This window comes from Perissodus microlepis, chromosome 10 (genome assembly GCF_051167445.1).
Source record: "Perissodus microlepis isolate ML-2025 ecotype Zambia chromosome 10, ASM5116744v1, whole genome shotgun sequence".
NCBI classification, from domain to species: domain Eukaryota; kingdom Metazoa; phylum Chordata; class Actinopteri; order Cichliformes; family Cichlidae; genus Perissodus; species Perissodus microlepis.
Genome location: NC_140470.1, coordinates 32,162,251 through 32,185,723, shown reverse-complemented (window position 1 = coordinate 32,185,723; position 23,473 = coordinate 32,162,251). Strand labels below are relative to the sequence as shown.

Below are 23,473 nucleotides of genomic sequence, written 5' to 3'. Positions count from 1 at the left end.
TCTGTAAGGATATCATGTCTCAAATGACGGACAAGTTAAAACCATGTGGTTGGTGATCATGTAGACGTCTATGGGAAAAAGTCATTCGGAGTTTTTGGGCTCTGCTACTTGTTTTGTATCTTTTTAAATAAAAAATATTACGTCTGTTTTGTACATTTGTCATACTGTGTTTCCTGGTGTGTTATTGGGGAAAAAAACATCAGCTACAGTAAAGATCAGCAACTCCCTGATTTCTGTATTGCTTCATAATGTGGAGGACTCCTGGGGGCTCCTGAGGGTCCGGGAAACCTGAAGCCTTGTGGGTAATACGGCCCTGGATTGCGGTGAACCTTAAACATGTCAGGCTGTTTAATGTGAATCATCTCCTGCTCTGTTTAACATTGAATGGCCGGTGGTAGCAGCATGTCTGCGCTGCACCGCAGTTTCGGAATCATTTATGCCAAACTATGAATGGACCTTGAAGCAGCAGTAAACCCTCGGTCAGCCTGTAAAGCAGCTGGATTAGCCCGCTGCTGTTTCATTTCGCAGCGGGTCCTCACAGAGACAGCAGAGCGCGCACAAACACGCAGAGGGGAGGGGGAGCTGCTGCCTTTGCGGAAGCCAGTGGAGAGCCGAGGCGGCGCTAAATCAAATTACCATACTAACTAGTTCTCTGTGCGCCGATGTGAGGGGAACAGCCTGAAGAAAAGCCTCCGTTTTAAAGTCAAGACACCTACGAGTCCGGCCTCATTTTGTCGGGATCTTCCTGCCGTCCGCCTGCAGAGGAGATGGGGGACAAGGCGGGCACCAGGTAGGACGGCTAGGCTATAAACGGCTAGCTGCGGGTTAGCGTCGGTTCTCACGCACTTCGCTAGCAGCCGTGCTAGTGGCCCAGGCGGAGGAGTTTCTCCTCTCAGCCCGAGCATCAGAGATTTACCCGCTTAATTAGCTAGACCCGGGCCGAGACCAGCGAGCGAGCCCTCTGGTTCTGGTCCGGAGCTCTCAGAGCGATGACCTCGTTCGCAGGAGGCGAAGTTAGCACAGCAGGGTGGGGTTAGCTATCCGCGGCTGTGGTGGAAGGGACGGCGTTCCAGCGTCCGCTCAGAAATCTGTCAATTTTCAACATCCCGCTAACGTTTCCGTTTGACTGAAAAGCACACCAAAAATGATCAACTGTTAATGCCCACCGCTTAATCTAGCACAAAGAAAAAAAATCGGCACCATATTCGTGTAATTCTACACCACATTTGGGTGTTTTAAAGAGGAATTCCCACGGTGTTTGTCCAGTAAAAGACCGCTGAAACCTTAGTGGGCGGTATCGACATGTAACCTGAAAAACAGCATTTTTACTCGACATTTGTTTAAATTATGGAGGTTGTTCTTGTTCGATTCAGTTCCAATGTTTACAGTCAGCTTTTTTGAAACGTGAAATATTAGAGTGTTGTTTATTCTCGTTAACCAGGGGCGAAATGTTAAAATGAAGTGTTTTTGAATGGAATTTGGTACGAAGGAGCGTATTGGTGGGCTATTTAGGTTCGCTTACCTCCATCACGCTTATTTCGGGTTTCTGGTACCGCAGGTTCATGCCAGTTAGCTGTAAATGTGTTTTAAAGAGGGTGGAGGTTTCGTTTTCGGACATTTGTGAGTTCTGGTTCCTGTTTCGGGCCGATCTACTCGGTGTGTAGGCACAGCACAACGACACAAAGTGATTGTGGTTTCTATAAAGATCAGGATGCCCCCCTTCCCTTTTTGTGTGTTTACACCCCCAGTTAATTGGGTTAGCACTGCTGTGGATCAGCGTTCCTTCCCGTGTTTTCGCCTTTATTCCTTCTTCTGCAGATTCCGATTAACAGAAGAGACCCAGAGGGCTTAACTGCATTAATCCAACACACAAAAATAAGACTAATGATGAGGAATAACTGTTATGTTTTTGTGCAGCTTTTCAGATCCCGTCCTGTTGTAATGTGACAGGAATACAGGGCCTTTAAAGTCAGGTTCAGCTCTTTCCTTTACTCCAGCACATGTAAGCTGCTGAAAATGACATTAAAGTGCTGACTGCTTCAGGCTGTTTACATCCACATCCTGCCTGTTTCTCCTCTGTGGGGTCAAGGTTTGTTGGATGCATTTCATGCACATGCAAATGATCCGTTTCCTCATGTGTAGCAGCTTTTTGCTATAAAATGCTGATCATCGCCGCTGTTTTTGATGGATTTTCCTCTAACTGGGGGGGGGGGCGAGTCAGCCCAGCCCATTCCACTTGCAACTTAACTTTCTTTCCTGCCAGTTACTTCCTGTTAGGAAGCAGGTGGAAAACTGGGAGGAGAGGAAACGGGCAGGAGGAAAGACCAACGTCATAGCTGTTGAAGAAATGGCTCTCACTGACATTCACGCTCGAGCTGCTGTTAACAGATTATACATCGAAGCTGCATGTCGAGTGGCTCTGTGGCACTTCGCCTGTTTGCAAAACACCAGCCAGCAGTGGAAAGTTTTTCTCTTTGACCTTTCACCTTTTGTACTGACAGCTGTGAAGCTTCTCTCCTCGAGTTTTGTACGACTAGATTAGTAAGTGTGGCTGCGAGGTGTAGCGACGAGCCCAGCTAGAACCAATCACATCCTGATATTTTGTCTGTGTGTTACATTAAAGACAAAAAGGCCTCTCCTTCAGAGGCGACGGCTCAGGAAAACTGCTATTTCACGCTTTGCTTCCAGTTATTTACCGTGTCAGGTTTTGCACAGCTAAAAGAATCCGTTTTAATTGGCTGTTGTATTGAGATCATCTTCAACACCTGTGTCAAGGACGTGAAGCCGTTACGCTTTACCAGACTCATTCACAAAAACAGCAATTTTATGTCACGAAACACGTGAGCTGCTTGTTTACAGCTCGCTCAGCTGCTTAGTTCTTGCTGCTGCATGACTTTGGTGTTCCTAATGTATTTAGTCATATCGGAAATGGTGCGTTGCATAAACTCGACCCTGTTTTCATGTAAGAGTCGCTGGTTTTGTAAGAGGAGTCTGGTGGTGGTTCTCAGCGGTTCCCACAGATCAACAAATGACACTGACTTTGTCCCTTCTTGCCACATTTTTCGTGTAAACAGGTTGGCGTGCTCTCAAAGCTGCAGCTGTTTTTGTGCTCAACGTGAAGTTTAGATATCTGGAATTATTGTCACAGCTCAAACTTCTAATTATTATTATTCATGTCTGGTTGTTGTTTTTATTATTATCAACAATGGCTGACCCAGCCCTGACCCTCTTCATGCTGCAGACACAGAGATGAAAGTAGCAGTGTGTATTTGCTCTGCATGCAAATGCAAGCAAATCATTTCTTTTTGAAAAAAAACAAACAAACTGGTTGTTATTTTTAGCTGGAAACAAACAGTGATGCACTTCCTGTTCTTCAGCCTGCTTTTAATTTGTACAAACGTACGAAACACCGACCAGCTGTGAAATGTCGTACATCGGCTGGAGATGTTCATACGCCCAGGAATCGAATTCAAAACCAACTAATATATACACGAGCCGCAGGTTTCTTACTCAGGGCGTCAGACTCTGCTCAAAGGCAGAGGAAGAGTCCGACTCGATGGCCCGTATGAAGCTTTAACATGTGACCTCAAAGTTGGTTCGCTCAGAGCGCAACTAAATACACGAATGTTTCTAACGTCGGGCTTTTTCAGGGTAAATGTTAAAAAGGACCAAAAAGACGCAAAAAGTCCATTTTTGACCTGCCAATGATAAAAGCTGATCAGAAATATCAGGAAATGAAGAATAGCTTTAATGCTTACATCCCATATGGCTTCTTAAAGCTCCGCTTCGTTCTCCAGGCGTAAATATTTAATGGGAGACATAATTGCAATATTTATTTATTCATTTTGAGGGACTTCCTGCGGCCTGAAGCTCCAACATTGGAGCGACGCTGATCGATTTCAGATTAATCAGAATAAAAGTTTTTTTTTTTTTGGTTTTTTTTTTAGAAGTGATGAAGAAAAATAAGCTGTGACTGTTTCAGGCTTTAGTGGCTCCATAAAGTGTCCAAATTATAATTTTTTTTAATTCATTTTATAAACAATAAAATGATTCTTATGTCACATAAACATGAATTTGATGATAAAAATAACTGTTAGTTGCAGAGCTGATTGAGTGCTGAGGGGATGGAAACAGCAGATACTGCAGTACTTTTTCCTGCTGTAGTAACAGGAGGAACTGATGCTGGATCAGGACATTTAAAGGAAAATAATCCTCAACACAAAGCTCAGATATTCACGTTATTGTTGAATATCTTTTGACAAAAACATCAAATCGTCAAATCTGACTCTCAGAAAATGACACAGATGGTTTGTTGTGTTGGCGTTTGTGTGTCTGAAGCTCAGTTGCAGGTGTGTAGTTTAATACCAGCCTCAGAAATCCCTCCCTTTCATCACTTTTCTCCCCTCATTCTGCACTAATTTTAGTTTTTCTAGGAGCAGCTGTTCGACTAATTGGCTGATAACTAATGAAAACAGTTGCAAAACCGCCCACAGTTTAATCATTTAATCTGAATCAGCAGTTTGAAAGAGGAAGAAAACAGCCTGAAGATGAACGTCTAGTTTGAATCTTGCAGAATAACTTCCTGGTTCCTTGCTCAGCTGCAGAGTTTAAAATTTAACTTTCACCCTGTTTCGTTGCTCCGGTGGTCAGACCAGTCTGAGTCCTGCTTATCTGCAGCTTCATCGTTACAGACTCAGCTGAAGGCATCAGCCTGACAGGAAGGGCGGGCTGAACTGCCACAATAAGAGCCTGCTCCTGCTCGTGCGCTTTGTCCCTGGGATTATTTCTGCTGCCACTAAACTGTGTTTGTTGGGTGTAAATCCAGAGGAAAGTGTAACTGAGGCTGGCATGCATGTGAAGGCAGGCGGCCCTGAAACACGAGTGTATGTGGGCGGCAGGCGCTGCAGAGGAAGTGCAGCGACGGTGGCGTCCGGCAAACATGAGGAAGTTTTGTCAGAGTGTGAAACGCAGCGAGCATCACGCTCCTGCAGCTCTGAGTGTTTGGCTAATAAACAGCACTGCACGAGACGCCGCCGCTCACTGAACTGTGACCGAGAGGAAACCTGGTTTCCTCATGTTGCGGTCCGACCTGCTTCCTGTCCTCCACCTGCTTGTACAGGTACTGCAGCGGAGCATGAATTTGAATTTGTGTCATTTGGAGCTTTTTAAAGCTGCTCAATTTGGTTTGCAGTCCTTTCCCATCCCAGGAGCTCTCTGGTGATACTGAGCCTTCTCCAGCATGGTGCTGCACCATGCTGGAGATCATCAGATGAAGGTTTAGGATTTATGGCTGCAGACTCCCAGCTCTCAGATTGGTGCATGGAGCCGTTCTAAGCCCATCGCTCTCCCGTTTCAGCAGCTGAAGCTCCGAGTGTCCTCTGGTTACAAACAATTAAGAAGAGAAAATCTGCACTCAGACTCTTCAAATCATCTGAAATGTTTTTACCACCAGCAGCTGGGTAACACGATCCCGTTGTCACATGGCAACAGTTCATGTTCAGACATGAAGCTTCACGTCAGCTGTTTGTCTGAGCGAGCGCCGTCCCTGCAGACCTCCCCCTGCAGGTGGAAGCGCTCGCTGCGACGCTCTCCTGTTTGCGGGATCTCTTTCCCTCGACGCCAGCTTCAGCCTCACGTCGTCTTATCATCCGCTGCTGCTTCTCTCTGTTTCTGACACAAATACAAATCAGAATATTTGAGTTTTGGGGCCACACTAAGTCTCACTGATGGGTTTGAAGCTTTGCTGAAACATCTGAGTGTATTCATTTTAACCTACTCATAAGTGCCCCTCATCCTCCTGATTTATTGATCACACCAAAAGTGAGTTTTTTTTTAAATTTCCTGTTCATATTAAACATGAGCTCGGTGTCTGCAGCACGCTAAACACAGTTTGTTTTTTTTCTACTCTGGGATCTGTATGATGTCACAGAGAAGCACAGAAGCCCCACCCACTGTCCAAAGCATCTGTTTATGCTTGGAGCCAGGATGAAGGGGGTTGTTTGCCCCTCAGCTGGCTTCCAGAAGTTAACCAGTCAGATGAAAGCTTGTTGGAGGGTGAACTAAAGGGACTGCAGCAGGCTCAGAGTAAAGAGGAAGGATTATTTCTGAACTGTGACTCATGTAAAACTGCTCTGGTGGAGTCCCAGAATAAAAACATGGAAACGAGCCACAGAGGTTCCCTTTACCTCGTTCAGCCACAATAAGAACCAGCAGTTTAAAATAAAACCAACATGTCTTCCAGAATGTAACCATTTCTACCTACTGACTGCAAAAATAATAAAAATAATATGAAGGTGCCTAAATTATAAAGACCACAGAATAAAAATGCAGCGATCGCTGAATGAATCGCAGGAGCTGCAGCGACGCTCAGCTGAAGCACTACAGCCGGACTCCATGATGGACGAGTGTTTCTGCTCAGCCTGGACACAAACACTGTCGCTGTAACTTCGTCAGTCCAGGAAGCATTTCGGGACGAGACGTGTTTATATCTGCACAGCAGGGCCCTTCATCACCTCAGATTTAACGTTGGAGTCGAGGACAAAACAGGCCTGCTGTTCGTTAAGGTTAGCAGCTCAGAGGGACGTTTACGACTTCATCCTGCGAGGACTCGAGCGAGTTTCTCCTCCTGGTTTCTCTGCCTGCAGAGCTCAGTTAAAATACTGGTCCATAACACACTCAAACCACAAGCCCACCATCTGCTCCTCAGCAGGCTTCCAGAAGCTGACCAATTAGAAGAAAGAATGATGCAGGGTCTTACAAGTTATCCAATTCTTACAGCAGCCCCGCAGTAACCAGCTGATGGGCGAGCAATGAGCGGCCATGACGCTAAAAGGTGCCGTGGTCCCAGAGGTCCACTGTGTGGTTCAGCTGACACACAAACTCAGAGTTTACGGTGGAATTAAAGGTAAAGGCAGCGAGCTGAAATTAGCAGCAGCTAAAATAAGTCGATGAGCTCCAGCCGTGCTGCTGTGATTTGTAATGGTTTGAGAGGCGCTGGCAGGCTGCTGCCATCATTGTGGTGCGATCTGGCAGCCCTGTGGGCCTCTCTGCAAGGTGCTGATAACTGGTATTGGCACAAAGTTTGGAAAACGTGCTCTCAGATAATTGGGATGGAGGGTGACCCACTTAGCTCCAGCTGGTTCCTCCTCCTGCTTTTAGTTTGTTTTCTGATGGTGAAGTCACAAAAATGCTCCTGAAAAGAAACAAAATGTATTCATTTATTTCATATCTGAAGCCTCGCTGAACAAAATAACTTTATTAATAAGAAGCAGCAGACAAATATGGGCGGAAGTGACAATTTAGACTCGTCAGCAGTCCAGAAACCATCCGTGTCTTTAAACAGCCGTGTGTGCAGCGGCAGGACAAACACACACTTTAGTCTTTTTTTGTTGTGCTTTCCTGGGACCACTTCTACACACTGACCTCATTATTGGGGACTGTGGCCACCAACATTCACCAATGGGAGCAGGAAACACGTGACCGGACGCAGGTCCATTATAGTCATCACACCCTGCCATGTCTGCCCCCTTCCTCTTTTGCAGCGTTTGCGTCTCGTCGAGTCATCGTTCCTGATAATGAAATCGGATTTCTTTGGGCTGGATGTGCAGAGGTGCCGACACAGGTGGACGTGTGAACCGCTGCACCGTGGAGCCGTGTTGTTTGCCTTGGTTCCACCTGTTTCCTGTTTGAAGTGTAGAATAATTAGTTGATTCTGGCCTAAAAAGTCACTTGGACCGTTTTGTTCTGAGCAGTCGAGCTTCATTTTCAGCAGGTTTGTGTAAATATCAGGAGAAAGAAATGCATTAATCACCAGGTTTAGGCTACGATTAGTAAACAGTCTCAATTAGTGAATCTCGCTCTTGTAAAATGTCAGTAAGTGAAAATAAAAGCAGAAACAGCTGATGTCTCTGACATGTCTCTTTCTGTGCATGAATGAGCAAAATGACCACACTGACTCCAATTTATTCATAAATGGTAACATTTTCAATGTTTTCTTCAACTCTGTTAAATAAAACAGTTTCTGGATTATTAGTCTGACATCAGTCGCCTCTGGCTTCGAGAAGCTGTGACCATCCTCTGCTGTGGTGTTTGAGGGTAATCAATAAAGAAAATGATTGCTGTTATTGGCCCTAATTGGGAAGCAGATCTGGAACGGCGTGGCCTGAAGAGGCGTGGAGCTGAGCTGTGCGTGCGGTTCATATCTGCAGCTCATTACGACGTGTTTTTGTTCTTTTTGGATTCAAAGCTGCAGATTAAAAACACCACAGTCGTAAATAAGCCTCGAGCGCCAAAAATTGGAGCCGCAGAAACCTGTAAATCAGTTTTAATTCATGCTTTGAAGTGATCTAAATTTAACCCGAGTGTGGAAAGCATCAGCGGCTGTGACGGGAAGCAGGAGCTGCTGTGAAGCAGGACAGCAGCGCCTCGTCCTGGCAGAGGATGATGTCTGAGGTGGCGAGGGCCTGGAGGAAGTGACCGTTTCATACAGATGCTGAGAGCCTCGGTGCTTCCTCACACAGCTGCTGAACTGTGGTCATGTTTGGTTTTCCAGGCCTTAAAATGAGTTCAGCTTTTCAAGGTGTGTTGGCACCTGTGGTGGTTTTTCATCACATAACTAGACTGAAAAGACTCCAAACGGCCATCTGCTGTCAGCCACAGAGGCCACGCCCCTAATTTACAAACTGGATGCAGTTCAAATTGATGAGTTCTAAAAACATTTACCTGCAGTTATGATGGAGAAAATGAAAAGTTAGAGATTTTAAGACATTGTGGGGTCTGACGGAGTTCTGAAGCCTCAAGTGGACATTAAAGGAACTGCAGCGGCGTCCGTTTTCAGCTGACTGATAAAATTCAGCAGCATGAAAAGCAGCGTAACACACGGGATGTGGCATTTCTGGTTTGCACAGTGGGAGGACACCAGAGTGGGTGGAGCTTCATCACTGTGAGCAGGATGCTTTTGGCACTTTCGTCATTGTCCAAGGTTAAACTTTGGTCCTGCTGCGGTTTGTGTTTGCAGAGCAGAACGAAGACTGCGGTCACAAACTGAAGGTTTAGTCCACCTGTGCTCTCTCTGCAGGTTATTGTCAAAAAAGCCGCGGTTCGCCACACCTTTCAGGGTTTTCCATTAGGTCATAGTACCAGCTACTTTTTTAGCGACCTGAGCAGGTGGTAAAATGTGATGTCATCAGACTGCATGCCACCAATTGGTTGGTAAGTAGCATCACTCAGTGAGCATCAGGTTCACGAAAATCAAAACCACCGTCTTTGAAACCCGGCAATGCTGTGACGACAACCAGACACACCCAGTAGTGCTGGACTGTAAGTGATCCGAGTCGGCGCTGACCGAAGAGGGGCCAATGTTTGCTTTGGTTTATTGACATCAAAATCGTGGGTCCAAGCTGCGCCTGGGACCGATTTTGGGAGATTAGTTTTTCTTTGATGCTTCTCTTCTCTCTTCCACCACTGTTTTTATATCAGTTGGGAAATGGGCAGTCCGCTGCCACCTTGTGTTTTGGCAGTGAAACTGCAGCCACGCTAAAGCCTCACTCTTTCAGCTGCGGCTCATATAGAAAGGTCTAGACTCAGTCCTGGTGTCGGTGTGTTCAGCTGTTCTTGTAATGATTGTTTAGATCCTGCGGCGTGTTTCTGGTGGTTCAAAGGTTTGTAAAAGTTTCAGTGGCATCGTGCAGACTTGGGCTTGGACTCGATCGTGATCGTGTTGGTTAACATCCACCTGTTTCCCTGGTAAAGCAGTGCGGTGACATCCCATAATAACCCTAGGTCATGTACACTGTTTTTCATCAAAACCACTTCCCCCCACCCCCAACCATCGGTTTCAAATAAGGCCACTGTTTATTTCGACACAGCAGGAAGCTGCCACACTTCCTCGGGTTATTTTTCACAGAATTGTCTCACCCACACGCTCTCGATGAGCTGCAGCAGGTCTGAAAACCTGTTTGAATCGACCGCAGCGCTCTTCGTTTAGCGACAGGATTCAGCCAGAAAAAACGAGCTAACCTTCTCTTTCTTTCCTCCTCTCTGTCTCCTCTTCCCAAACCTCTCAGAGTTTTCAAGAAGTCGAGCCCCAACTGTAAGGTGAGTCCACGAGTTTGTTCTGCAACATCTGACACTGTGTGAGGAAGCATTAGAAACCACTCTTCTCCCTCTGCCACCTAAAACATGAAGCTTTGTTCATACTGACCCTTCAGATCGCAGCATTTCACTCAAACACCAGAGTAAAAACCACAATCATAGAATCAGGGGGATTAAAAGCAAATATACAGACGTAAGGTCAGAAAAAGGAGCTGCCAAAGGGAGTGATTGAAACCACTCATTACGTGACAGAAGATGAAGCAGGCAGAGCAGCTCCACAGTGAAGTCAGATAGTAAACTGGGACGTCACCAGTGTGACCAGTTCATCCAGTTTTAATTAAAATATTTGTTAAGAAGAGAATCGAGATAAAGATTAATATTCAGTGTTATGCAGTCGTTCCTTTACTGTTGCCTCTAAATTCACTCCCTGTAAGAATGTTTTGGTTCAGTGTGGTTAAACACTCGGTCAGATCCTGCTTTACTCTTTTGATATAGTTACATTTTTCTTTTTTAAAACTTCCTTCTCTGGCACGAGTGTCGATGGGGAAGTTTAACATGAGCTCACACGCTGCATGCTGTTAGCAGATTCTGTTCTTTTAGGACTTGGATCAGAGAGCGTCCCTTCTCCCGGACTTCTGGCTTAGGGGTCGCTAGCTTCCAGGTTGGCCGAGAAATAAACCCCATCACCTGTTTAAACACTTTAACACTCCTGAGACTGGTCTCCACCTGTGTGAGGTGTTTTTACAACGTCCTGCAGCAGCTCTCTGGAAGGTTGGATGCTGTAGCCAGTGACCGCCTTTGTACTCCAAACCAAAAACCTTCCATTGTTGTACTTGGGAAACAATACAGAGACCAGCAGTTTATAAATAAGTTATTAAAACATATAACAGCACATCGTCTGCAAACGTGTGCACAGAACTGGTGATCTTTGTGTGGGGATCAGGAAGAGAAGAGGTCAAAGTTATTCCAGTAGGATTTATCCAGTTTTCACTGAGCTGTTGTGATCACACATCTGGATTAAATAAACTAATCCTGTGATTGGTCTGTGCAGTTGACAGTTTACTTGGGAAAGCGAGACTTTGTGGACCACCTGGACCACGTGGACCCAGTCGGTGAGTCTGGACTCGTTTGTGTTTGTTTTGGAGTTTTTAGGGAGCACGGCTGCTGTGGTGCAGTCCTATATTTACAGGAGTCAGAGATCCTGATCAGGTAAACCAGTGACCTTCGTGACTGTTTGTCTTCCTTCCTGCCAACAGATGGCGTGATCCTGGTCGACCCAGAGTACCTGAAGGACAGGAAAGGTAGGCGAGAACACCTGCACACATGTACAGGAACACACTGAGACTTTACTGCACGATCTAAACGTTAAGTCTATAAAGCAAATGTCTCATCAGCCAATCATGTGGCAGAGTGTGCTGAAGCCAACTGTGCAGCGACTTTGACTTGTTGCCGTGTGTAAATAAACGAGAGTAAAATCCTTGTGCTCGTGTTGTTTCATCAACTTCCTGCTGACCTTTCTGTGCAGAGCTGAAGCCTTTGATTAATGACTTCCTGTTTATTTCTCAGTACGTTCATTTATTAAGGACACAAACGTCTCATTTTTGTCTGTTTACTGTTAAACAACTGTTTCAGAAATGTTGAATACAAAACAGACAAAATGACCTTTGTTTACATAATAAGCAGTTTCTGTACTGCTGACTGTATGTCAGTAGTTGGAAAAACAGATAAATTACTGTTTGCCTGAACGTTGTTTTTAATGTTGCTACACAAACATCACCCAACAAAACCCAGAAAGCAGCTCAGCTCTTATCCTGCGTCTGGTTTCCTGTCGTATCTGCTCTTCCACTGGTGGCAGTTTGTGCTGTGTACAGATAATCACTGTGAGCTCTAAACAACCAGTTTATCACAGTCTCTTACACTCGTGGACCTGCGTGATGTCACAGTGAGATGTCAGGAGAAGTCCTGTTGTTCAGTTGCAAAGGGCAGCCAATCAAAAGCATGATGCCTCAAAGGGGGAGGAGCTTCATCCCTGTGTCATGTTCGGCATGAGCTGTAAGGTTATTTTGAAGTGTGGCTCATGCAAAGCAGCAAAGGTCCACTTGACCTATTCTGATGACGCGTGGACTCGTTTCACTGGTGTAACGACGCTGTTTTGCTGTATCGATGATTTTTAACAGTTTTAATGTTTTATTGTTGAATTAAACCTGATTTTAATGAATGACTCATTTAGATAAACTGCAAACAGCCTCTTCTTCCTCCCCACAGTCTTCGTCACGCTGACCTGTGCGTTTCGATATGGACGCGAGGACCTGGACGTGCTCGGTCTATCCTTCCGGAAGGATCTCTACATCTCCACCTTCCAGGTGAGCTTCATCAGCCTCCGTCTGAGCAGAAAGTTGAGTACTTTTAAAGATCGGACGTTCTCACTGTCGTCTCTCTCTCGGCGTCAGGCCTTCCCTCCGGTGCCCGAGGAGCGGAAACCCAACAGCCGGCTGCAGGAGAGGCTGCTGAAGAAGCTCGGCCAGCACGCACACCCCTTCTACTTCACCGTGAGTCGCTGCTCCTCCTCAGGGCTCCGTCTGTGGAGCTCGTGGTGAAGACGCCACGTCTTTATATGGTGTTTGAAGTGAAATACGCTCCATGTGAGTCTGTGGGCACTGACTCACGGCTGGAGCCCCTGCTGGTGATTAGAGGAACTGCAGCTGTAGGTTGGCGGGAGTTCTGTACGGCGCACTATCGAACCTTTCTGCACCGCACGTGTGCAAGATATATAAAATATGTAAGAAGAAGAACGGAGCTGTTTAACCAGGTGGGAGCTCAGGGCCTCGATGTAAACATTTAAAGATGAGCATATTGATCTTTGTCATCAGTTCATTAGCCTGTGTTTACCCAGCATCCATTAGTGTCTGAACGCCGTCCGCTGTGGCCTGAAAAAGCAGATCATTTATAGCCCGCTGACCTCGTCTGTTGGCTCTTTCCTCGGGCTGCTTCAGCCCGGCGTCAATATCAGGACGAGCGTCAGACGTGTCTCGTGATGTTTGCTGATCGCCAGCTTCCTGAAATAAACAAGGAGATGCAAATGAGGAAGACTTTGACTTCCTGTTAGACTAGAAGTGACACACTGAAGGGCGTTTCCATCGGAGCGCAGTTCCCTGTAAGATCAAGAACCCTTTGAGGAACTCAGGAAGTCACTCATTACACTCATTTGTTCTGGCTTCCTCCTCCTTCACATACGGTGGAAATTTAATTGCACTTTTTTACCTTCCTGGAACTTTTTGGTTGAAAGGGGTTAAATTTATCACACCTCCTCAGCAGGGCATTTATGAGGGAGCGTGACGGAGGACGTCCTTCAGGTCTCAAACTGTCATCTGGCGTTTACTCTTAATGTGCACAGATTATTTTACTTGATAAAGCACGTCTGAGAAAATATCTGAGCTTTATGGGAGCCTCGGATTCTTTACGAGAGTCGAGCTGAGCCAGGGCTGCTGGGAGTTTAAAGGTTGGCGCTCTGTGGGAAGCTTCATAAAAACGGGCTCTGAGTTTGTGGTGTGGAAACAACGAATGAACAAACTGTGATTCTGACGTTCTCGTTCTTCTTCTTGTTTTCCAGATTCCTCAGAATCTCCCCTGTTCAGTCACTCTACAGCCCGGACCCGAGGACACCGGCAAGGTAACCGAACCCCCCCCAGCTGTGAAACGGCAGAGCATGGATGTCGTAAATTAGCTGTTCCCAAACGTCACACCTCAGTTTGAAATGTAAATCTCTGTCTGGGTCCACCCAAACACGCCTGCCCGAGGGGATTTACAGGCCGGCCTCAGGGGGTCACAGTAAATGCGAGGGTTACGTCAGGAAGGGCATCCGGTGGAAAATCTGTGCCATTCATCTGCTGTGGCGACCGCTGTGAGTTCAGGGAGCAGCTGAAAGCACCGCCTCCTGCTTCTGATCGTTAACTCGATGCTTTAACGATGAGTTCAGTCTGAAACTGAAGGACGAGAAATGAAAGTTTACGTTTTCAGGTCCAGTAAATGATCTCAGAGCTGGAGCACCATCTCTGTCTGATTGTTCTCTGTGGAAGTCTGACGGAGGGTCTCCGCCCTGTTCACGTTGCATTCAGCGCCCCACCCTGCAGCTGTTTCAGCAGGACAATGCTCACGCCCACAGGGTCGGAGCAGAGCGGGCTCTCTGGATCGGACGGCGAGCCACGCACGTCCCAGTACGCTACATCGGCACAACCAGTAACTGCTGCACCCATCTGGTTCCTCCACAGCAGGTCAGCAGACGGGTGGATGCCCATGTCACGTTCAGAGGAGGTTTAAATATATTTTAAAGACGTTTAACAGTAGTCGGATTTAAACTCCACAGTCTGCTTTATTAGATCAGGTTCCTTTAAAGACTTGATGGAATTTAAACTAAATTATAAAACCTGGCAACTCATTTCTTATTTGCGAAACGAGGAAAAAACAATCAGACTAACCAACTAGTCTGAAACTAAAACACTCAGATTTTAAGTTACAGCTGAGGGAGAAAAGTGCATTGAGTGATCCACGCTGTTCCACATTTATCAAAATCATAAATCGTCCAGACATTTTTTTTCTTCTTCTGCTTCTTCTGAAGTGGGAAAGCCCAGACCTTCCTCCCTCCACTTCCTCCAGCTTATCCGAGGAAACGTCGAGGTGTTCCAGGCCAGCGTGTCCCAGGTCTACGCCGAGCCTCCTCCCAGTAGGACATGCCCAGTGGGAACACGTGACCCAGGAGGCGACAGCCTTAGCTGGCTGCTGTTGATGTGCAAGAGTAGCAGCTCCACTCAGAGCCCGTCCACCTTCTGGAGAAAGCTCATTTCTGCTGCTGGGATTTGTGATCTCATTCTAATAGAGTTCACAAAAGCTAACATGAAAGGATTTATGAAGCGCCATCTGGTGGCAGACGGCTGCATAACATTTAGGACACAATAATTTACCAGCACCAGGGATCAATGACAATTTTAACAGTTAGATTAAACAACTAGTGACAACAGCGGTGATTGGTCCACCAGTTGCACACATCCATAATAATAATAATAATATAGTGTCCGCTGATGATGCAGCCTTTTACTGTCGTGAGATTAAGAACCTGAATGTGAGACAGGTGTGAGGCTGAGCTCTCCTCCGCTCAGGTTACTTCAGCTTGTACAAAGATGAATATTCAAACCCTCCTCTGTTCTGCAGCTGCGTGTTCGACTCTGAAGCGTCGCCGAGTTTGCGTGCGTCTGCAGACTTCCTGGTTTTTAGTTGTTTATTTTCTGCGTCGGCTGATGTTTCCCTGATCAGGCCCTGAAACAGCGGAGCAGTGGATCTGAGCGCTCGGTCAACTAAACAACTTGTTTCCTGTCAGTGAGGGAACAGTTCCCATCACTGCCTTTTTTCTTTCTGCAAATGCAGCATTCTGATCTGCAGAGTGTCCTTCAGGCCTGAAGACGTGCAGATCTTTTCTTTCTCACACATTTTGGCTCCTGAAACCTATTTTATTCCTGATTAACAGCCTGACGTTCAGGAGCTTCTTCCAGCGTTGACATGTTTGGTTTTAAACGGGGAGTCAGATGGTGTCGGTTATCTGTGAGGAGCGTCGCTGACAGGCTACGATTTACCGTAACGACCGCCTCAGACAGGCCGATAAACACGGCGTTGATTTTTAGCTGAAGCTGTTCCAGCGTCGCTCATAGCGGAGAGAGAGAGACCGGCGCAGATTCAAACAGAGCGAGCGGTCTGTATATAAAACAGAAAAAAACAGGGCTGCGCTCGCGGCGCGTCAGCACAGTTGAGGCGTTTTTATAAACACGGTGGCGCTGAGCTGTCCTCTCTCCTCTTCCTGCAGGCCTGTGGTGTTGACTTTGAGATCAGAGCTTTCTGTGCCAAGTCAATGGAAGAGAAGATTCACAAGAGGTGAGTTCAGACCTGCGGGAAGCCGATTTACGAGCTTCACTCAGGAGCTGCGTGCAGTTCAAACCCAGAGTAGAAATAACTGAGTGGGGATTAGCTTTGGTCGTGTAAACATGAACATCCACCCGTGGAACAGGAAATAAAAGGTCCACTTTAAAGCTTTTCCTGTGTTTCATTGCAGTCTAAAGCCAGCCTGTACCCCAGCAGGCTCTGTGCGGGGCTTTTATTTTGTAGACTCACAGTACAGTAATCTACCAGAGGCAGTAAAATGTCAGACTCAGTGTTTACTTTAGGACAAGAGAGGCTCTTCTGTGTGTCATACTGTGAGCCAGCCTCTAGTGAACGCTAGAGGAATCACCGTGCTGAAGCTTGTGTTGTGTGCAGGAACTCGGTGCGTCTGGTGATCAGGAAGGTTCAGTACGCTCCGGAGAAGCCTGGTCCTCAGCCGATGGTGGAGACCACCCGCAGCTTCCTGATGTCCGACAGGTCCCTGCACCTGGAGGCATCTCTGGACAAAGAGGTGCGCAAACAGCCCCGATACCCAGAAACCAGTCCTTTGTTTTTATGCTAATAATGGTGTTCTGTGTGTAGCTGTATTATCACGGCGAGCCCATCAGCGTCAACGTCCACGTCACCAACAACTCCACCAAGACCGTCAAGAGGGTGAAGATCTCCGGTACGCATCTCTGAACTCTTTTTCTGCGCTTCTCTGCACGCCGTCATGTTATCAAAGTAACACCTCCTCTGTTTGTCTTCCGCAGTGCGTCAGTATGCAGACATCTGCCTGTTCAGCACTGCCCAGTATAAATGTCCAGTGGCTCAGCTGGAGGCAGAGTAAGTGTCCCTGTCCCTGCATGCTGGTTAAACTGGTTTAAACCAATGTTAATGAATGAAAATGTGATTGTTAATTACAAATTATATCAGTAAGGAAGCTGACTAAATATTAACTGATAATTTATGGCAAAGGGGTGGGATTAAATAAGTGTGTACTTCTTCCCTTTCAACGTGTAAATTAATCAGAATGTTTTTTTGTATGTAATTTGTATAGTATTTTTTTTCTCTCTTATTTTCTTTTCTAAATGTACCTGTATATTGTTCACATGTTGAAATAAATTACCAATCAATCAACCAGGCTAAACAATCTGAGCTGGTTTAAAACCAGTGACAAAAGGTCATTGATGTTCACAGCTGTTTAATGAGATTGGTGGAGGGGCGGGGTTTACCTGAACAGTTTGACTGACAGCAGCGTCTGGTCTCCACAGCGACCAGGTGTCATCCAGCTCCACCTTCTGCAAGGTGTACACTCTGACCCCGACACTGGACAAGAACAGAGAGAAGAGAGGACTCGCTCTGGACGGGAAGCTCAAACATGAAGACACCAACCTGGCCTCATCCACCATGTAAAACACACAAACACACACAGGTGTAACACACAGGTGTGTTTGCATGGTCATGTGACCACAGTGCTCCGTGTGTGTTTCAGTGTGAAGGACGTCACCAACAAGGAGGTCCTGGGGATCCTGGTGTCCTACAGAGTCAAAGTCAAGCTGGTGGTGTCCCGTGGAGGGTACAGCAACACACACACACACACTCTGCTGACATCACTTCCTGTCCTCTCCAGCTCACTGTTTCCTGTAGCTGTCATCAGTGAAGTTTGGAGGTGTTTTTATCTTCCAGACGTCACTCAGTGAAACGCCTGAGGCCGAGCTGCACCTGAACGTTTCCTACGCAACGGTCTGACGTTTGTCCACGTTTACATGGAAACGCCACACGTGTGAAGCGAGTCTCTGGATCATATTTGACTTAAAGAAGTACAAAAACCACATGAATCTGTTTGAAGCTTAAACACGGCCCAGAGCTTGAGCTCAGACTCCAGTCAGCTGAGGGAGGCTTTACAAAGTCATCCTTTCACAATAAAAGCCTGTGAGAGCTTAATGAGTCCCTCAGCATCTGTCTAGGACCGTAGTCCTTTATCTACTGTCTGTCTCGCCATTGGACTTTAAAGTCACATGACTTGTGATATTTACTGAGGCGGCTGGAGGTGGTGCTAAATTGAGCATCTCTTCATTTTTTTTCACGGTTGGTTTAAAGACGATTTTCTCGTTTTTCGGGTGTTTTATTCAGAAAGAGCTGCAGGTGCAGCTCGGCCTCCACTTCCTGCTTCCTGCTCCACCCTGTTGGCTCGTTGCTGTCGTTGCTCCTCACTGTGTTTGCTTCCACTGTAGGTTTTTGTGAACCTGTCGCCTCCTGCTTTTCATTTCACCTCCCTTCTCTGTGTTTTTTGGCGTTTTGTGTGGCTCCGCCCCGTCCCCTTCTCCCCCCTCCTCTTCTGTGTGCCCTCCCCCCTCCCTGCAGGCTGCTGCGAGGCTTATTGGAGAGGTAAATGGGACTGAAAGCCTCAGTGTTCATGTGGGGGAACCACAGCCTGGTGTTTAATGTTAACATGGGTTTCTAGGTGGTTGTTGTCACTCAGTAGTCAGTTTGCTCTGAAGTGAGTTAATTATCAGCTGTGGGGCTTTAACGGGCAGATTTATCAGGACATTTTTAACCTGTTGGTGGAAAAAGGAAGGAGGCGGGGTTTCCTGCCATGACGCCGTGCTTCCTATTTTCCAGGGACGTGTCGGTGGAGCTGCCCTTCATCTTAATGCATCCTAAACCTCCGGAGCCGCCGGCGTCCCGCCCGCAGTCAGGTGAGTCTCTGCAGCCTCGTATGCGGATTCACCATGGCACTGAGCATCAGTTTCCATGGAAACGGCAGTGTGACATGCTTGTGTGTGTGTTTCAGCTGTGCCAGAAACTGACCCGCCCATCGACACCAATTTGATAGAGTTTGACACAAAGTGAGTTTCCAGACTTCTGCTGAGTTTTATGTTACATACAAACAGAAACCATGACAACCAGCACTAACACAACGTCACTGATTAAACTGAGCATGTGTGAACTACAGCACGCCATAACGTGGAACTGACTGACCCTTACAAGGAGCAGCTGTCGGTGTTCAATACCTGAAAGTTTAAAAATCCTAATGAAACAAAAAACGTCTGTAAAATGAATCCATGGACGTGAACGGTTTCTCCTGTGAGAGCTGCGAGACATGACGGGTGGATCTTGAATCTGTGAGCGCATCATTAATGCTGAAGGGTGAGGAGCTACCGTCTGTTTCAGGAAAGTTCCAAAATGACAGCAGACACATCTGGAGCCGTTTGCAGCAGCGGCAGATTCACAAACCCGGCGTGAGGTGGAAAACTTCACAGATGCTCAGTTCACACATGTGACGTGCTGTTGGTGCTGAATTCAAACAGGGCTGTATGGAACCTTTCACAATAAAACTCGTCCTTTTCATCCTTCAAGCAGCATCTCGCAGGACGATGACTTCGTCTTCGAGGACTTCGCCCGCCTCCGGCTCAAAGGTGTTGTGGACGACAAGGACGAGGACTGCTAGGAGCTCGCCAACCCCTTCATATGCTCGCTTCAAAACCACAACACACACACACATACACACACACTCACACACTGTTCACATTCCCCAGGGATGGATGAGGGTATATTTGGACAGAGGCCTCGGAGGGGCTTGGTGGTGTTCTTCCTCTCTTGCTTCAGCCATTCGTCACGCCACCTCCGCCATTTTTCCGCCGTCTTCTCCATCTGTTGTCTCTCGTTTCTCTTTTTTGCTAGAAATTCTAAATGTTAAGCAGCTGCAGGACAGATGTTGGCACTGTGGATGGGAACCTCTGCTGCTTGTCGTGGGCGGGGCTTTGAGATAGAAAGCAGGAAGCTAAAGAATCAGCAGCGTTCGTCCGCTTTGTTTTTGAATGTTTCCCGACGATCACCGTCCTGTACAAACAGAATATATATTTGGAAAAAAAATTGTTCGGTGGTGATCGCCGCTTTCCTTCGAGTAAATCCTGTAGATAGTTTTTCTCGCGGTGGCTGCAGCGAGAGGAAATACATGTGCACACAAACACACACACTCAGAGAAGTCTTACAAGCGACTGAAGTTCGATTTCACCAGCATCCGCTCTCCTCCTGCTCCAACTGTCGTCCATGTTCAGAAACGTTCACCATGTTCTGTCGGCTTTTTTTAATTATTAAAAAAAAAAAACATTCCAGTGCGGACACTTCATTAAAATCCCAGAGATCATTTTGCAATCCTGCTTTTTAAGAAATTACATGAAAAGACGACAACCAAAACTTTATCCACCCTCTCCGTAAGTGGAGCTAATTTAACTCTTTATTTTGGTTTGGATTTAATCCTGTTAAAGCTCAACAGTAAGCTGGTAGTTGTCTGAATACTGTTGTTGGTTAAGAGAATGAAGACGTGTAATTGCACCAATGTGACAGCGAACAAATTGAAGCTAAAAACAAAGCATATAAATTTGAGATGGTACAGGGGGCCTGATCACTGAGAGTCACGATTCTTAATTTATATCCTGGGTTGTTTTAGTTTTCTCTGATGGAAGTAAAGAACACTCTTGAGTTTAGTCACACTGGAATCTTTTTTTTTTTCCCTTGAACTTTGGACTGGATTTGGAGGTCGAGTCACTGGATAGGTTTTTTACCTTTCTTTGATCTGTTTCTGTTTATTTCACTTCCAGATTTACAGTTAAAGTCAACAAAACTGATGCTAAAGTCTGTTTCTCCTGTTGCTTGTTAAAATAGAAACAGTCTGAGACTCAGTGCGGCCGGTTTAACTCGCCATTGTCAGCTCATTGAAGGGAAACTCTGGTGCTCGTTGTTTGGTTTGTTGTCTTCACTCACTGGTCCAAACTCACTTTGAACAAGCATTTAGATGAAGTTAGTATGAAGCTTCACCTCAGAGTTAAGTCATCACAGGAAGCTGTGCTGTGCCTTTAAGGTTTCACTGTTGCCAACACGATGATCTATGAACCTTGGTGACTGACAAGAACTCAGCTTTTTTTAAAAAGAAAAATTGTTGGTTTAAAACGTTTGGGCAAACTTGGGATGTGTCAGTTTAGAAACACTGCGTGGTGTTATTTTTCTCTAATTAAGTTCATATAAGTTCAGGTCTTACATTTTAGTTTCAGGGGATAAACCATTAAATATTTTTTTTAGTAAATATAACTTTAAAATTAATATTAACTTTTTAATAAAATAAAACAACCACATATTCTTATAATTTCTAATCCTTGAGAGCTTTTCTTTATTTTATTGTGTAGATTGCAAAGATACATTTTAAATTAATGTTGTCACCATTTTCTTTTCTGGAATTATTTCCAATCTGGTAACAAATATTTCTGTGGCCTTTACTATTGTTTAGTTTGTACTGTGATGATACAATATTTGGGGGTTTGTCCGGGATTTGGCAGTTTCACAGTTATTTCTAGACCATCAAACACAGATTACTTAAATCCCACTATTGTTTTGTTTGACACATTGAAAGATGCTGATGACAGTGAACAGACTTACTCACTTTAATGTTGACCTGTTCAAATTTGACTTATTTCCTGTGAATGTTCGTATTAAACATGGTTGAAGTTTCTGATAACCAATTGGTCAATGATCCGTAATCCTGCAGCCAAATGCTCAGTTTTTTTATTTTTCCTACTCACAGTCTGTATGATGTCACGCAGAGCAGATGTCCCTATTATGATCATCTCAGGACACAGAAACCATCTCATGTTCTGACCAGAGGCAGCCAATCAGAAGAAAGTTGTCTTAAAGTGGAAGTGAGAGCTCAGTACAAGATAAGGATTATTTAGAGCTTTGAATCACGCAAAGCTGCTTTGCTATATTCTCATAGAGACCAAGAATAAAAATGCAGAGCTGGTAATGAGCAGTATTGATTCACTTTGAAATGTTTTTCACACCTTTATTCTCGGTATGTGACCTTTTTTTCTCTTAGAAACAAAACATAATGATCTAAAAATGAAACCATAAAACTATTTTTAAAGGTTGATGCCAAAGGAAATGTATAAACTTGAGAAGCTGAAGTTGTTTAAAATAGTCCAAAATGAACCAAAGCATCAAAACAAACATGCATAAAAAGACCACTAGGCAGTCGTGTTGAAGAGAAATGAACTGAAACTAAAGGCAGTGCTGTGCTGTGTAGTACCACGAGATAGTGCTGTGAGTCTTTGCTGGACCTCGATTTCAAATCTGGTCCAGAGTTTGGATTTAGGTGTTTGGGCGAGTACCCGGTCTGTCTGCCATAATGTCTACAAAACAGGAAGTGATTTCTGCTGGTGGGACGGACAGGGAGCAGCTTAAAAGTAGCTGCACATTGACTCTCTGCTTCATCTTGTGGTCCAAAGTGCAGCCATGCTGCTCTTCTTCACGTTCTTTTGAAACTTTAGCTCATTTTGGAAGCTTTTAAACAGTTTTTAAAGCACATTTACTTACAGGAAGTAACTTTAGGGTGCCATGAGAAACATGACAGCCAAAATGAACCAATCAGCACCAGTGTTTCCGTTCTAAATCCACCTCACCAACATCCCGCCTTGCCCTCTCAAGACCATCAAACCATTTAAGTGATCTCTTTTCTTTCCTCCATCCAAACTCGGACACGATGTGAAGGACTTAAGGTTTTAGATGCCAGCTTTCCAAATCTGTTGCTTTTATTCTAGGCTTTATTATCGTTATTATTAATGTTATTTTGTTAATGATTTTTGGCCCCAAATCCCCGTACAGATCAACATTTCAGATGAACACGAGCACTGCACTTTCATTGGACGAAAACCCCGCAGAACTGCAGACGTTTTATTTCAGAAGACGAAGAAGAATGTTAACATTTATTTTTCCCTAAAATTGTTTGTCAGGGTTTCACAACTTGAACTTTGTTTTGTTCAATTTTAAAACTGCCAAATTTCCCTCCTTCCCACCCTCCCTCCTCAGTCAAACGTTACAGCTGCGACCCTAAAAGAAGACGTAGATGAAGAAGCCGACTCGGAGCATGATTTGAATTCCTTTGTTTGAAATTTTGTTTCCAAGCAGTGCTGTGAATCGTACGAGCTGTGATTCTGTCCTTATTTTGTCGTGCATATGTGGGGTAACTTTGCTAAGTGTGAAAATATTTTGACAAGTGCCACGCCCCGGCCTGTGCGATGCTTACCATAATGTCTATAAAACAGGAAGTGATTTCTGCTGGTGGGACGGACACCAGAACAGATAGATCTATGATTATTATGCTTCTGATTATTATTATTATTATTATTATTATTATTATTATGGTGACTTCTTATTATTCTACTGTATCATCATTGCGACCATGATTATTCTCATAATCATTTAAGAGTCTATTGTTTCGCCATGTATTTTTTATGTTGAGATTTTTATTTTAGTTTTCTTTTTATTAAAGGTAAAAAGAACTAACAGACACCCAGGCTCTGCTTCGGTTTTTTTAATCTCCGACGATGAAGCTGTGAATTATTTGTTGGCAAACAATCACATTTATATCTCTGAATAGACACCCGGTAGTCACATTTCTGATTTCGACCAAATAAAGTGG

At 45.3% G+C, this 23,473-nt stretch overlaps 1 protein-coding gene across 4 annotated transcripts; it reads left to right on the top strand.

The window, feature by feature from the left end:
- Positions 1-534: 534 nt before the first annotated feature.
- On the top strand, positions 535-23,343 carry LOC146379704 (arrestin red cell). 4 transcript variants are annotated; one of them, XM_084941029.1, is made up of 17 exons: positions 535-790; positions 10,065-10,095; positions 11,144-11,204; positions 11,349-11,393; positions 12,358-12,455; positions 12,543-12,641; positions 13,703-13,762; positions 15,944-16,011; positions 16,393-16,528; positions 16,600-16,684; positions 16,770-16,842; positions 17,271-17,408; positions 17,492-17,575; positions 18,364-18,387; positions 18,622-18,698; positions 18,794-18,848; positions 19,360-23,343. In XM_084941029.1, the coding sequence occupies exons 1-17, from the start codon at positions 768-770 to the stop codon at positions 19,448-19,450; spliced, it is 1,248 nt and encodes a 415-aa protein (XP_084797155.1). In that variant the 5' UTR covers positions 535-767; the 3' UTR covers positions 19,451-23,343. The 4 variants fall into 4 exon arrangements, with proteins under 4 accessions (XP_084797155.1, XP_084797156.1, XP_084797157.1 ...); XM_084941030.1 differs by having other exon boundaries at positions 536-790; positions 19,363-23,343; XM_084941031.1 differs by lacking the exon at positions 18,364-18,387 and having other exon boundaries at positions 538-790.
- The last annotated feature ends 130 nt before the right edge of the window (positions 23,344-23,473 follow it).

Coding starts and splice junctions, on each gene's coding strand:
- LOC146379704 (XM_084941029.1), top strand. CDS start 768: ATGGGGGACAAGGCGGGCACCAG. Junction 10,096..11,143: donor AGTCGAGCCCCAACTGTAAG/GTGAGTCCACGA, acceptor TGGTCTGTGCAG/TTGACAGTTTACTTGGGAAA. Junction 17,409..17,491: donor AACCTGGCCTCATCCACCAT/GTAAAACACACA, acceptor TGTGTGTTTCAG/TGTGAAGGACGTCACCAACA.